This window comes from Amblyraja radiata, chromosome 31, assembly GCF_010909765.2.
Source record: "Amblyraja radiata isolate CabotCenter1 chromosome 31, sAmbRad1.1.pri, whole genome shotgun sequence".
NCBI lineage: Eukaryota > Metazoa > Chordata > Chondrichthyes > Rajiformes > Rajidae > Amblyraja > Amblyraja radiata.
In genome coordinates this window covers 31,948,381-31,963,751 of record NC_045986.1, presented here as the reverse complement: position 1 = coordinate 31,963,751, position 15,371 = coordinate 31,948,381, and the positions used below count along the sequence as shown (strand labels likewise).

The window sequence follows — 15,371 nt, the reverse complement described above, 5'->3', positions numbered from 1 at the left end:
ATTGTGATTGACTTCAGGAAGCAATACAATATGTACATACTAGCACCAAAGTAGAGATGGGCAAAGGTTCCTGGGAATAAATATCAGCAGCAATTTGTCGTGGACCAGCCTCATCAAGCTATGACCAAGAAAGCACACGTAAATCACAGGGCTCTGTGCAGTCCACCCACTCCAACAAGCAGCTCCTGCCTGCGTCCCTCCCCCGTGACACTCAGCACATCCCATGGCCTCAATGGAACTGGAGAGGAGACACGTCATCTTTGACCTCCAGAAGTTGCCTGAGAATATTAGTTGTAACAAAAAGGTACTTTCTGTGCATTGAGTCATCCCAAGTTGAAAAGTTGTTACATAAATGTAAGATTTATTTTCCTTAAAGCGCTAAACCCGACACTACATCTGCAAACTTTACTCAACACAAGCTGCTGGCAAATGTGTGCAGTATGGATAATCAGTAAACAATGCCCTCCATTCAATATCCTACAGCGTTACTGTTAGCCTGAAACACAAAAAGGAGTAGCCGTGTATATAATGTGGCTACAAGTCAGAGATTAGGAATCCTCATCTAACATGCCATGGTCTGTCCACCATCGGCAAAGCTCAAGTCAGGGGTGTGAAGGACTACTCCCCACTTGCCTAGATGCCTCAATACTCAAAAAGCTTGACACTGTAGAGGACAGGGCAGCCATTTGATAGGCACTCATCCACAACCAACGTTGGATAGGCACACGTCTACAACCAGCATCTCTCTCCATCTACACCATCTACAGGCCACCTGTCCACAACTGGTCCATCCATCTACAGGCCACCTGTCCACAACTGGTCCCTCCATCTACACCATCTACAGGCCACCTGTCCACAACTGGTCCCGCCATCTACACCATCTGCTGGTCACCTGTCCACAACTGGTCCGTCCATCTACAGGCCACCTGTCCACAACTGGTCCCTCCATCTACACCATCTGGTAGGCACTCATCCACAACTGGTCCCTCCATCTACACCATCTGGTAGGCACTCATCCACAGCTGGTCCCGCCATCTACACCATCTGCTGGTCACCTGTCCACAACTGGTCCGTCCATCTACAGGCCACCTGTCCAAAACTGGTCCCTCCATCTACACCATCTGCTAGGCACTCATCCACAACTGGTCCCTCTCCCCATCACCGCTGTTGGGCACCTGGTCCAATACCAGTTCTTCTCTCCATCACCAACCCACAGCGGCAGCTGGTTGTCCAATCTCCAGGTTGTCCTGCAGTCACTCATCAAGTGTCACGGACAGAACTTTCCCAGCCAAGGACGTCGACCAGGGAGAAGGACAAAGGCAGCATCACAACTAGGTTGTGTCCTCCGCTCACACACCACTCTACACTGGAACATGTCTTGCCGTTCCTTCATGACTGGCTGATCCTAGAACCTCCTTACACCAGCATTGTGGACATACCATCCCTCAAGGACAGCACCATCACCTTCCAAACTGCAAGTAAATGCTGACTCAGTCTGCCAAGCTCACATCCTTGGAATTTCAGTCACAGTCAAACCGGCTACAGATCTTATCACTAATAATGCAGGTTACCAGTTAGGCTTCTTCAGGAGAGGCACAATTCCAGTTTATGTTGAATTGTCACCACCTTTTCCCCCACAATGTGAATTCCAGCTTTATGCATGTTTCATAGCAGTATCAGAACCTGCTGATCTGCCTTTACATCCATTCAGAAGTCAATAAAGCAATGGGTTAAAATGTCAAAGGAAATCCAACAGGGTTTGTGGATCATGTGGGAGAGACTAGGTTACTGAGAACAAAGTGGGGAAATGGGCCTGATGGGATACTTCACGAGCTAGCGATGGGCCAAATGGCCTGTCTGTCATAAGCAAATATCAAATACAAGCCAACATCAGGAAAATATTGAACCACGTATAAAAATAATTTATTTTTGTTCCTTTAAATGCAATATGGAATCAAGCGAGCCAAGAAGCCACATACACAGATCAGTATTAATTGCCAACACACAATGAACTTCAGCTAATTATCTTTCACTCCTTTTCTGAAAGTGATTTCTTCATTTCATTGTAGTTAATTTCCATGGGAATTACTACCAAGACCACTCCTGTCACCACCCGACAACTCAAACCTCCAGGGACAGTGAAGTGAAACCATGAACAGTTAGGCACTGCAACATGAGAGGCATCTGTCAATGTACAGTGTGCCTAGCCTTACTAGTGTTGGGATTGACAAACACACAAGGATTAGAAATAGAAATATTCCTGGTCTGAATAATAATATTGCCAGCATTTTTGATAGGCTATCTTTAGTGATAGACTTTAAACATTTTCCTTTGTAATAAGCAAAATAGAATTGAACATATGTTGAATCTTGTTTGAAAGTATCTCACAGGCAAGATAGCTTGCAGAGAACAAAAATCCACACCCGTGCTGCACTATTCTGGAGGTCAGGTAACCCTTTCTGCAGCAAGCCTGGCTGCTAGTTTTTAGACGTCATATCCACAAGGTAAGAATTAATGAATGGTAAAAGTTTCCAGTTATCAGTGACTATATCAACCTTCACAATATCATCTATTTGCTCGAGTTGGAACAAAACATTGATGCACGGGGGCAGGAACAGAAAAACCTTGTAGGACTCTGGCTGTGAATGTTGGGAGACCACATACTTTTGAAAGTGCAAGCGTATCAGTTCACAAAGAGGCCCTTGGGCCGTCTTGAAGCAGAAACGACTGAGAATGGACTGGCTGGATCCGTTTTGGATCAGTGATGTCCACAGCTTGGTGAAGAGGCTAACCTTAACTTCAGGAGGCCAGCTGAGAGGCACAGGAAGGGGCAGGAACAGCCTCGGGAACTCAACATCAACAGGCTGGATCTGACTGCAATAAGTGTCGCCGTCCTCTGTGGTAAAAATGGCGCTCGCATGCAAGGTGAAAGGGAACGGTGACCGTGGCTTGAACACCAGAGAGAAAGCATGGGGCTTTTTGTTGAAGAGGAGACAGGGTACGAGGAGATCACTCAACGGCTCATAGTGAGAGCTCTGCAAGTCAAAGTGGAGAAGTATGGTAAAGATTTTGTGAAAATGTGGATCAACTTTCTCCACAAAACCCAAATGAAATGTCAAGGTAATTGTAGAAGCAAATCCAGGATCACAAAACTGACCCAAGTATTTTTCCAAGTAATCTTCCCCGATGTCCTGTTCACTGGCTTCTCCTGCAGGACTGACTGTCGGACAGGCATTTTCTGGAATTGGAATGAGTTGGAGTATTGGATATTTGACTGGAAGAACGGAGACAGAGGAGCCGGCACTCTCCGACATGAGAGAAAGGGAACGGATCTTGGTGCAACTGCAGTTGCCCGAGCCCTCTGCCACAATCCCTGCCAGCTTATCAGTGGAGAGACACGTGAGCAGCGCATAATAGAAGTGAGCGTGATCTTGAATGTCGATGTCTTGGAACCAGAGGTGAAGGTGCTGCAAGAGATCAGCAAGATCCTTGAAGATGGGCTCCAAGTTCTGGCAGTGCAATATGTTTCTGCACACGGACAGGACGGCATTACCCATTTGCCACTCACCCATCCCACACACGTTGCAAGACCGGATGACAATCAGCAGGAACTGAACGGTTGCCTTCTGTGGGATGCTGCCTTCTTTGGCCACTCTCGCCAGGACTTTAAGATGCCACATGAGATTAGGAGGCAATTGCTGTAATGGCCGCGCCACGATCAGCTTCTGCAGGGCCCCTGCTAGCGAAACGGGCCATTTACAATCTTCCAGCAGGTTTTGGGTGCTGCTTATAAGGTTGATCATATGTGGAGCTAAGCTGCAATGCTTGTCATACAATTGGACCATACGGTTGGTCAACTCTGCCATATACTCCTCATTGGTATAGAAGTGACTCACAAATATGTAAACCGCTTGGAAAAAGGTTACTATCCTGTCCCTGCTTCCACTGATGTCTACCAGTTTGTATAAAGACATCAGGTAATCAAAGATCTCAGCGATGCCTCTTTCATCCACCCCATTCTCCAGGCACACAAGACTCAGTAGGTTGAGACGGCCCAGCATCGTACTGCTGTCATTAAACAGGGTGGGGAATAGGCAATTTGCCATCCTCGAGGTGAACAGAACGGGAACATTCTCTTGCAGGTTAGAGCTAAGGGGGCGGTTTTCAGGGAAGTGAAGCAGACAGTCCATGTAGAAGAGTTTGAGAGGAACACCGAGCAGTGGGTGCTGGGCCATGCCAACTAGACGTTTCAAAAGGAGGTTCTCATCCTCAACAGTGAATAGACTGTCGGTGAAGGTTGCCTTCATGTAGAGCATGGTGTGGAGCAAGGACACGTCCATCGTCCCAAACAGACGCAATATCTGCGACCTGAACATCGCTGGAGAAAGTGAGTGCACCATCAGAACGACCTGGGCCAACTCCCGAAGCAAAACAGCTTGAGAAGCTGGAGTTAAGAGGAAGGACTCCTCCAGCAGTAATGATACACAAGACTTCAGCTCCTTTGTTTCATCAGCAGAAGGAAACAATGACAAATGAGTTGTTACTGTGACAGCTGCCAGCTCCTGCTGCTTCTCCCTCCCCTTCCATCTGATGTCCTCATTCCGTTCCAACATCTCCCGGATGGTGCCCCCACTAGCATTATGCACCTGTGCAACTGTGTGAATTGCATTTTTCAACACCTGGCTGTACAGGAGTGTGTAGGCCTGGTGCAGAGGAGTCACCTCCCTTCTCTGGAGGCTAGATAGAAGCTCCAGTTTCCCTGACAGGAGACCTGGATAGCAAGTTTCAAATTCCCGGAGGCAGTCGCACACCACAGTCCTGAGAGGCCGGAAAGTCACGCCGTTTCTGTGATCGTTTGAATCGCACGCCACATCGAGCAGCTGCTTCATCAAGTTCTTCAGTGTCTGCTCATCACTCAGCAGATCATCAGTGGCAATTACTATGGTGGTCACTGAGAGCAGCAGATGGCATTTCAACTTCAGTGTCTTGGGCGTCAATGGCAACCGCAAATAGAGGTTGAAGACAGACTCCACTGCCCTTCCTGCTGACTGCGAGCTGACCAACAACAAAGTTGGAAACTCCTGAAGAATGACGAGGATCTGCACCTGAAATACAAACACACACAGCTATGTTTCAATGCATACGTTTGAATGCAGGTACAGCAAATCATTAGGAAGTCTAATGAAATGTTGAGCTCTAATGCAAGTTTCAGTGCCGCCTTACAGGGTACTGATGACGCCTCACGTGGAGTACTTTGTGCACATTTGGTCCCATATAGGGTCACACAGCATGGAAACTGGCCCTTCAGCCCAACTTGCCTATGCTGACCCACGGGGCCCATCTACGCTTGACCCACCTGCCTCCATTTGGACAGGTGCATGGGTGGATGTATATTCATGCATTGGAAGCAGTGCACAGAAAGCTCACTAGGTTTAATTCCTGGAAATAAGTGATTGTTGCATTAAAGTTGAGCAGGTTAGGTCAAAGCTCGCTAAAGTACTGTGGAATTATAGGAGACTTGGCAGGATGGATCCTGAGATGATTTTCCTCATCTGGGTGTATCTAGAACTAAGAGGCACATATTCAAAAAAAGGAATTCAAGGGGAGATGAGGATGAATTTTCCTCTCAGGAGATCGTGAATCTCTGGAACTTTCTACTTTAGAGAGCTAAGGGATTAATGTAAAAGGTTCAAAGGGCTGAATGTATCTGTTTGTGGTCCATGTATTCAGATGTTCTGCTAACCTTCAATGAAAATATCTAAACTTTATTATACCTGGGATGATTGACTTATGAAGAAATGTCTCCTTTTATGAAAAAAGTTATCAATAATAATCTCACACTAACTTTGTGCATAATTTATACAACCAATGAGGCTCTGGATTTAATCCCTGACCACTGCTTAATTAACTAGTTATTAGAAAGGGGATGGAGCAGAGCTCATTTTCCCTTCCCCCAAACTTTGTCCAGCTGCAGTTTGAACAAGTAGAGAAAGTGTGAACATCAGATGCTGTCTCAGCCTGCCAAATTTAAATCTAACTTGTCGAGTAGGGGTTACTAAGTCACTTAGGTGGTATATCAGTCAATCTATAATGATAGCATTTTAAGACTAGAAGAAAGGCATTAATAAGTACTATATATTGGTCATCGATATGTATTTGATTCAAGAGTTTTATGAAAGAGCTGTCTGGCACCTTGATATTTTCACCCATCTTCTCATCAGTAAGGACTCTCAGCAAATCATGCACAAAGTTCTCAGCTGTTGTACTTGCAAGAAAGTGCGATGGATTGGCATGGAATGCTGCTACCTTTTGGGTCCATTCGTGATTAGACGACACTGCCATGGCACTGAATTACTGCGACAGAGAGGAAATTACAGATGAACACATTTATAATTCTCCTTCTCAAAGTACAGAACCCCCCACCACCACCACCCTCGCCTCCCTAATATTGGATCTTCATTAGTTAACAATGGAGTTATTTCACATCCATTGCCACCTGGGAAAGAAGGGGTAGTTGGTCTAGACAGTTTGTGAAGCCATCTCATAAGCTATCAATCTACCAAAGTGCCTGGTGCTGCCACAAGATATGATTGGGGAAATGGAGACACAAGCAATTGCAAATGCTAGAATCTTGAGCCTGTTTCCGCGCTGTGTCTCTAAACTAAACAAAAACAAAGTGCTGGTGGAACTCAGCGGGTCAGGCAGTACCTCTGGAGGGAATGGACAAGCAAAGTCACCTGTCCATTCTCTCCAAAGACGCTGCCTGACCTGCTGAGTCTCTCCAGCACTTTATGATTGGGGAAATGTCTATCACTCATTCTCAGCAGAGGGTAATGGAATAATGTTCACTCCACAGTCACGAGTTAGCAGCATAGCCCAAGGACAACTAATTTTAAGTACACAAGAAATAATAGGAATAGGCTGCTTTATCCCACTGGCTACTCCGTTATTCAAGAGGTATGGGAGTCAGTGAGGGCGCTGCGAGATGGCTGCCCTGCCAGTAGCGTGTTAGTCAATTCTACTTTTAGTATGTCCAAATGTTTGTTTTAATGTCGCTTGGTGTGTCTTGTGTGGGGGGTGGTGAGGGGGGGTAAGGGGAGGAACCGCTTTCGGTCGCCTCCTCCACGGAGAGGCGACTTTTTCCATGTCGCCTCCCTCGTGCCTAACACCAAGGATTGGTGCGGCCTTTCCCAGAGTCGGGCCTGGAGCTTCAGCAGTGGGCGCAGCGTGAACTTTTCATAGCGGAGCGGGCGAGCCCGCGCCAGGGATCGCCAGAAGGGAGTGCTCCGATCGCTGGCCCACGGCAGCCTGAAGCCGCGGTCCGCGGAGATTCTAGCTGGCGCGGCGTCCGGAGCCTGGGATACCTCGTTTAGGAACCTGGAGCAGAAGAGCTCCGACCGCCGGCCGGAGGCCTACATCATCTAGAAGCCGCGGACCGCGGTGCTTCTAACCGCGGGCGCAGCAGGGACTTACTTACCATCCGGAGCGGGATCCCTCGCCGGGAATTCCTGGAGAAGAGCTCCGACCGCCGGCCTGCGGCCTACACCATCTTCAAGCCGGGGTCTCCCGTAGGGAAACACCGATTCGGGACTTACCTTGCCTGTACATCTGGCTGCCCGCAGCGGCGACTGCGGAGGTTTATGGTCCAGACCATGGGGAAAAATGGAGGAGGACTGACTGAACTTTGTGCCTTCCACCACAGTGATGAATGCTGTGGTGGATGTTTTGTGTTAAATGTTTTATTGTGTATTGTGTGTTTTTTTTTTAAATTGTACTGCTGCAGGCAAGTTCATTTCACTGCACTTCATTGAGTATGTGATGAATAAATCTGACTAATGACTGCAACATTGTCTGCCCATTTTTCTTCACAGATACTGCCCAACTCGCTGAGTTCATCCAGCAGTTTGTCTTTTGCTCAAAGATTCCAGTATCTGCAGTCTCTTATGTATTGATTTAGGACTTACTTTTCAAAGAGAAAACAGCAGTAAAGCAGCTCATCACTGCAAAATTAAAACATTACGAGGCAAACTGACAATGAATTGAGGCGGTGGGAAAGGGGTTAAAAAAACAGCACAATGAAAGGATGTAGTTTGGTCAGGATGTGATTGTTGGTATGCACACAAGCAATTTGTCGTTGAAAATAATTTATAATTCTTCAGAGGAACTATAATAATTGGGCACTGGACTGCACTATGAGTGATCAAATACATTTACAAGTGGTTTAAGAGTGATGATTATATTTTCTCTAAGAATTGGCATTGGTTTGGATCCAAAAATACACACAGTCCAGTTCCAATTGTGCAGGACTTAGAGCTTCATATGAATGTTGCCAAAAGGGAACTTCTGAAAAAAATCACAAAACTATAAAGGCAAGAAATCTGAAATAAAACTAGAAAATACAGGAAACAATCAGCAGGCCGGGTGGAATCTGTGGAGAGAACCAGAATGAATGTTTCAGGTCGAAGCCCATTCGTCACAATGATCTTTCACCTGAAATATTAGAAACTAAAAGGATGGCTTTGGAATGGTTCTGACAGAAGGCCATTGAGCTGAAATGTTAATCCTATTTCTCTTTCCCCTGATATTCCCCGGACTGCTGGCTGTTTCCAGCATTTTCAGTTTGTCTTTCCAGAGCCGCTAAGTATTTTCAGGTTTTGTTTAAAATGTCTGCAAATAAAAGATGCAAGAACAAAACGGTTTGTAATATACACCGCATACAAGACCATACCTAAACTGTAGGCTAAATATCTAAAATTCAGATGTGTGTTGCAGATAAGACAGACAGAATTGAGAAAAAATTATCGTTACTGTTATTAATTGAAGTAATTGGCAGTCAGTTGGTTTTTGATAGCTTGTCCAACAGGCTCAGTCCTATGATCACCCTGTGGGGCCGAACCATTGTTTGACATTCACACTGCTGTCCTGGAGGGGATGCAAGGAAGGAAAGCTCAGAACATATAAACATCTTTTAAAACTCTTCCATTATTTTATTACATCATGCATGTGGAATATTTTAGCTTGGTTACTTTTTTAATTCAATGCTCATTCCTCTGTGCACTTTGGTTTAGTGCAAGAATCCAGCATTATGGAGAGTCTGTGGCAACAACAGGGAGGACTACAGTTTGCTATCAATGGAGGGATATCGGAGACCATGCAAGTTGGAGTGGGCTACTTCTGGCCTTGCACTGAGTAATCTGCAATATTATATGTAGAAAGGAACTACAGATACTGGTTTATATTGAAGATAGACAAAAAGCACGGGAGTCACCCATTGGGTGACAGAGCCTCGCAGGTCAAGTCAGCGGTCGATGAGGGCGCCAGCAGTCGAGAACATGCCACATGGGAGCCGGAGAACTCGCCGCCAGGAACAAAGGAAGACGCGAGGGAACCACTGGGGGGGGGGGGGGAAAAAAAAGAGGACCTGCCGCGGGATACATTATCAGTGCCCTTTATGTGGCAACTATTTGTATACTGTGTGTTTGTGAGCAAAGAATTTCACTGTGACTTGTCATTCATCTCTAAACCCACCCTTTTTCTCCAGGGACGCTACCTGACCATCTGTGTTACTCCAGCAATTTGTGTCTATCTTACATGTGCAATATTACATGTACAGTAATGCTTTAGCTGCAAGTAATTTAGCTATGTACATCGCTTTCTTCACTGCCTGCTGTACCTGCATGCTTACTTTCATAGACTGATGTACAAGGACACCCAGATCCCATTGTACTTCCCCTTGTCCCAACTTGACGCCATTTAGATAGCAATCTGCCTTGCTGTTTTTGCTACCAAAGTGGATAACCTCACATTTATCCGCATTAAATTTCATCTGCCATGCATCTGCCCACTCCCCCAACCTGTCCAAGTCACCCTGCATTCTCATAGCATCCTCCTCACAGTTCACACTGCCACCCAGCTTTGTGTCATCTGCAAATTTGCTAATGTTACTTTGAATCCCTTCATCCAAATCATTGATGTATATTGTAAATAGCTGCGGTCCCAGCACCGAGCCTTGCGGTACCCCACTAGTCACTGCCTGCCATGAAAGGGGCCCGTTAATCCCTACTCTTTGTTTCCTGTCTGCCAACCACTTCATGTCAGCACTCTACCCCTAATACCATGTGCCCTAATTTTGCCCACTAATCTCCTATGTGGGACCTTATCAAATGCTTTCTGAAAGTCCAGGTACACTACATCCACTGGCTCTCGCTTGTCCATTTTCCTTGTTACATCTTCAAAAAATTCCAGAAGATTAGTCAAGCATGATTTCCCCTTCGTAAATCCATGCTGACTCGGACTGATCCTGTTACTGCTATCCAAATGTTCGTCTATGTCATCTTTTATAATTGACACCAGCATCTTCACCACCACCGATGTCAGGCTAACTTGTCTATAATTCCCTGTTTTCTCTCACCTGCCTTTCTTAAAAAGTGGGATAACATTAGCTACCCTCCAATCCACAGGAACTGATCCTGAGTCTATAGAATTTTGGAAAATTATCACCAATGCATCCACGATTTCAACTGTTTGTGTGTGATCAATATCTCTCTACTGCTTGCCCTTCCATGTGCCTATCACACCACTATTGTATCTGTCTCCACCACCACCTGAGCAATGCTTTCCCTCACCTCCATTAAACTTTAGCCCTCTCACATCATAGCTTTGCCCACAAGTGTTGGACCACTCCGAGAAAAAGGTTCTGTTCACACAATTATGTCTCTCTTAATTGTATACACTTCTATCAAGCCTCTCTTCAACAGCCGACGTTCCAGAGAAAACAATCGAAGTTTATCCAACCTCTCCCTGGAGTTGAAACCCTCTAATCCAGACAGCCCTCTGGTGAACCTGCATCACACCGGCGCCAACGCCTCCGCACCCTTCCTCAATGAGATGCAGGTTGTTCCAGGACCCGGGGCTGGGCTTGGGGGCTGGGCTTTGGGGGCTTGGAGCTGGGGGATGGGGCTGGGGCTAGAGCTCGCTGCCCCGGGCTGGGCTTGGGGGCTGGGGTTTGGGGCTGGAGCTGGAGCTGGAGCTTGGACCAGGGGGATGGGGCTGGGGCGGCTGCTGCTGGGGATGGGGCTGGAGCTTGGGGTTTGGGGCTGCTACTACTACTTTCACCCCCCCCCCGGCCCGGCCTGGGCCTTCCCCTCACCTGGAAACGCCGCTCCGAGAGCCACGTGATGCGCAGCGGTCACGTGACACGAAGGGATCGAACACGTGACGTCATTGCGGGGCAGGTTTCGTCCGCAGTGTGTGGCGCGACGCCATCTTTAGTGTGGGCAGAGCGCCGCTCGAGTCGCCTGAGCCGCCCCTTGGTGCGGTAACGGACCCGGCGCCATGTTTAGTGTGGGCAGAGCGCCCTCGCCGAGTGAGCCGCTTGGTGCGGTGAGGACATGGCAGAGAACACACAGGTTTTTCTTGATGCTCACTATATCTTTAAAGTACTTGTACCTTAATGTAATAACATTCTAGTACGTTTTTCTAGTACGTAATGCAGAAACAGGCTCTTCGGCCCGCCATGTCCATTCGAACTATCAGTTATTCAACTATACCAATCCCATTAACCAACAATGGTTCAATGCTAGTTTATTATCACATGTACGTAGGCACAGTGAAATACCTACTGGTCTATTCCCTTCTTGCCTTCACAGTTCATGTGCCTGTGAAGATACTTACTTCACTGTTGTGAGGGGATCTACTTCACTACCCACATAAGCAATTGGTTCCAGGTTCAAGTTCAAGTGAGTTTATTGTCATGTGTCCCTGTATAGGACAATGAAATTCTTGCTTTGCTTAAGCACACAGAAAATAGTAGGCATTTACTACAAAACAGATAAATGTGTCCATATACCATGATATAAATATATACACACATGAATAAATAAACTGGTAGTGCAAATAACAGAAAGTGGTTGCTAATAATCAGAGTTTTGTCCGAGCCAGGTTTAATAGCCTGATGGCTGAGGGGAAGTAGCTATTCCTGAACCTGGTTGTTGCAGTCTTCAGGCTCCTGTACCTTCTACCTGAAGGTAGCAGGGAGATGAGTGTGTGGCCAGGATGGTGTGGGTCTTTGATGATACTGCCAGCCTTTTTGAGGCAGCGACTGCGATAAATCCCCTCGATGGAAGGAAGGTCAGAGCCGATGATGGACTGGGCAGTGTTTACTACTTTTTGTAGTCTTTTCCTCTCCAGGGCGCTCAAATTGCCGAACCAAGCCACGATGCAACCGGTCAGCATGCTCTCTACTGTGCACCTGTAGAAGTTAGAGAGAGTCTTCCTTGACAATCCGACTCTCCGTAATCTTCTCAGGAAGTAGAGGCGCTGATGAGCTTTTTTGATAATTGCCTTAGTGTTCTCGGACCAGGAAAGATCTTCAGAGATGTGCATGCCCAGGAATTTGAAGTTCTTGACCCTTTCAACCATCGACCCGTTGATATAAATGGGGCTGTGGGTCCCCCTCCTACTCCTTCCAAAGTCCACAATCAGTTCCTTGGTTTTGCTGGTGTTGAGGGCCAGGTTATTGCGCTGGCACCATATGGACAGTTGCTCGATCTCTCTTCTGTACTCTGACTCATCCCCATCAGTGATATGCCCCACAATAGTGGTGTCGTCAGCGAACTTGATGATGGAGTTCGCACTGTGGTTCGCTACGCAGTCATGGGTATAGAGTGAGTACAGCAGGGGGCTGAGCACGCAGCCTTGAGGTGCTCCCGTGTTGATTGTTATTGAGGCTGACACATTTCCACCAATACGAACAGACTGTGGTCTGTGGACGAGTCTGTCGACGATCCAGTTGCAGAGGGATGCGCAGAGACCCAGTTCTGCGAGTTTGGTAACCAGTTTGGAGGGGATGATTGTGTTAAATGCCGAGCTGTAATCAATGAATAACAGCCTGACATATGAGTTTTTGTTGTCCAAGTGGTCCAACCACATTCTGTGTGAACAAATTATTCCTCAGATCCCCTAAACCTCTTCATGCTAATCCTAAACCCAAGTCCTTTACTTTTTGACATCTCTGCTATGCGATTTCTGCTATCTATCGTATTTCCCTCATAATTTGGCATATTTCATTCGTCAGTCTTTTATGCTCCATGAAAAAAACAGTTTAACCATTTTCTCTTCATAAGTGAAATGCTTAGGCGTTTCCAACACTGTCTTCCAATTCAGGAATATTACCGGCCATAGAAAATACCTACATTCTATCCACGGAGGATATGAACGATTCACATGCCCCAGGCTGCCTATCAATGTAACTTTTTCTTCAACTGCATCTTCATTCAATGCGTGACGAAAGTTTCACAGTAAAAGTGTGTGCACTCCAGCTCTCTGCAGGTTTGCATTGTCTTACTTGCTTTGGGGGGGGGGGGGGAAGGAAAGAATTGTCAAAACTCTGCAGCTTGGTTTTTGCTCCAGATTCCAGCAGCACCTGGAGTTTGATGTAGCACCTAGAGTTTGCTGGAGAAACTGAGCGGGTGAGGCAGCATCTATGGAGCGAAGGTAATAGGCGATGTTTCGGGTCGAGAGTCTTCTATCTCTTTTAGTTGCAAACTACTTTGCAAACATCCTGTGAAAAGCACTAAATGAATGCAAACTTCTCATTTTCTGCCATAAATTAAACTTCGATTAATTTAAAAGTTTAAACATTCAATTTTCTTCTGATCAGAGATGGCTCAAATGAAATAATTAAAAATTAGGATGTATCACCGGTGATGGTGGAAGACCAAAGGTTCAGTGAATTTGAATAGTTCAGTGAATAGCTGACAAGACTCTGATCAGACCCAAACTTGAATATTGCTCCGTGGTCTGGGATTCACAACACAAAACAGATGAGGACAAGTTAGAAAGAATTCAAAATAGAGCTGCAAGGTTTACCGTTCATGATTACAGCCGGGAGTCCACTATCACTAAAATCCTTGCTGATCCAGAGTGGGGAACTCTTCAAGACCATCGGACCAAATTACACCTGACGACCATCTATAAAGAAAATGCACGGGTTTATTCCAAGCAACATCAAGAGTCATATTCAATCTACAAATTCATCCAGTCAACCAAAGACCATGCAATCGGGGGTTTTCAAATACAACATCATCCCAACAAATGAAGACTGTTATAGGTATTCACTGTACCCAAAGACAATTTGCCAATGGAAACATCTCCACCATGACATTCGCACCGCACCTGACGTCAAGACCTTCAAGACCAAGTTGGAAACAATCAAAATTAAGATGTTGACTTCGAAGGCCCACTTTAAAATTTAATTGTGTCTTTGCACATGACCCTCCTAATATGTGTGACAACCAGTGATGGTGATTATATGTCAAGATACAGATACAGATATTTCCTATTCCCACTTCAGAATGATCACTGTTCCAGCTGAAGGAGAATGTAACCCGTAACGTCACCTATTCTTTCTCTCCCGAGATGATGCCTGTCCCGCTGAGTTACTCCAGCATTTTGTGGCTACCTACAATTTCGTACACATCCTTTGACAAGCCATGTACCATTATACATTGGCTTATCTTCATGATTACTGTGTCCAGATCCTGGAAATCCCTACAAACACCACGGTGTTTCTTCGGTTATACAATACGACAGAACTTTATTTATAAGAGGGAAATTGGTCTGCAACAGTCATAAAACACAAGATACATTAAACATGAAATTAAAGTGACAAGTGAAAAGGATTGGGAATGTGCAAAGATTTGGTGTGGGGGGGGGGGGCTATGGAGGGGAATCAGTCTACCTCATGACAGAAGGGGAGGAGTTGTACAGTTTGATAGTACAACCCCCCCTCTTTTGTCATGGGGAGACTGACTCCCCTCCCCCATTTGCATTAATCCATAAAGCAACGGTCAAGGTGGCAACTCAACATTACCTTCCTTTGGACAATTAGGTGGAACAACAAATCTTGCCAGTGATGCCATGTTCTGTAAATTTGTAAAAAAATGATGAAATTACAGTATTTATTCCTGGTGATAATTTTGCTGATAAAGTTGCCTTTATAACAGTAAAAAATCCATTCTTGTACTCATGACAATATTTTTTATTTAAGTCAATTAAGCAATTTAATATTTAAGTCATCTAAAGTGATTTCGTACTGCTGCTTTTGGTGATGGTGAAAATGGACCATTCACATGTAGATTGGCATCAAGAGAAGGAGATGGAACTAACAGCTGGAAGATAGAATCCTAGATTGAAGGTGACCAGATTGTTTCTGTTATGTTTGTAATATTCAGTGATGGCCTATTCTGGTTTATATGTTATTTGATGTTAGACAATGCACATATTGTTGTAGAATAAATGGTCGAGCTATTAGCTTAAACATAACACGGATCCCATGTTGTGAGGGGGATCCCAATAGACATCATGTAAAT

At 45.7% G+C, this 15,371-nt stretch overlaps 2 protein-coding genes across 4 annotated transcripts in view; one reads left to right on the top strand and one right to left on the bottom strand.

Annotated features, from left to right (window-relative positions):
* Positions 1-1,899: 1,899 nt before the first annotated feature.
* ap5b1 (adaptor related protein complex 5 subunit beta 1) lies at positions 1,900-11,185 on the bottom strand. 3 transcript variants are annotated; one of them, XM_033048477.1, is made up of 4 exons: positions 11,150-11,185; positions 8,809-8,922; positions 6,193-6,354; positions 1,900-5,105 (listed from the first exon to the last, which is right to left on the bottom strand). In XM_033048477.1, the coding sequence occupies exons 3-4, from the start codon at positions 6,340-6,342 to the stop codon at positions 2,478-2,480; spliced, it is 2,778 nt and encodes a 925-aa protein (XP_032904368.1). In that variant the 5' UTR covers positions 6,343-6,354; positions 8,809-8,922; positions 11,150-11,185; the 3' UTR covers positions 1,900-2,477. The 3 variants fall into 3 exon arrangements, with proteins under 3 accessions (XP_032904368.1, XP_032904369.1, XP_032904371.1); XM_033048478.1 differs by lacking the exon at positions 11,150-11,185 and adding an exon at positions 10,795-10,946; XM_033048480.1 differs by lacking the exons at positions 8,809-8,922; positions 11,150-11,185 and having other exon boundaries at positions 6,193-6,653.
* Positions 11,186-11,345: 160 nt separating this feature from the next.
* The window catches only part of cdc42 (cell division cycle 42), a 38,227-nt gene continuing 34,201 nt past the window's right edge, over positions 11,346-15,371 (top strand). The window contains exon 1 of the mRNA XM_033048487.1: positions 11,346-11,408. The gene's annotated coding sequence lies outside the window, so the exon portion shown is untranslated. The remainder of the gene's footprint in view (positions 11,409-15,371) is intronic.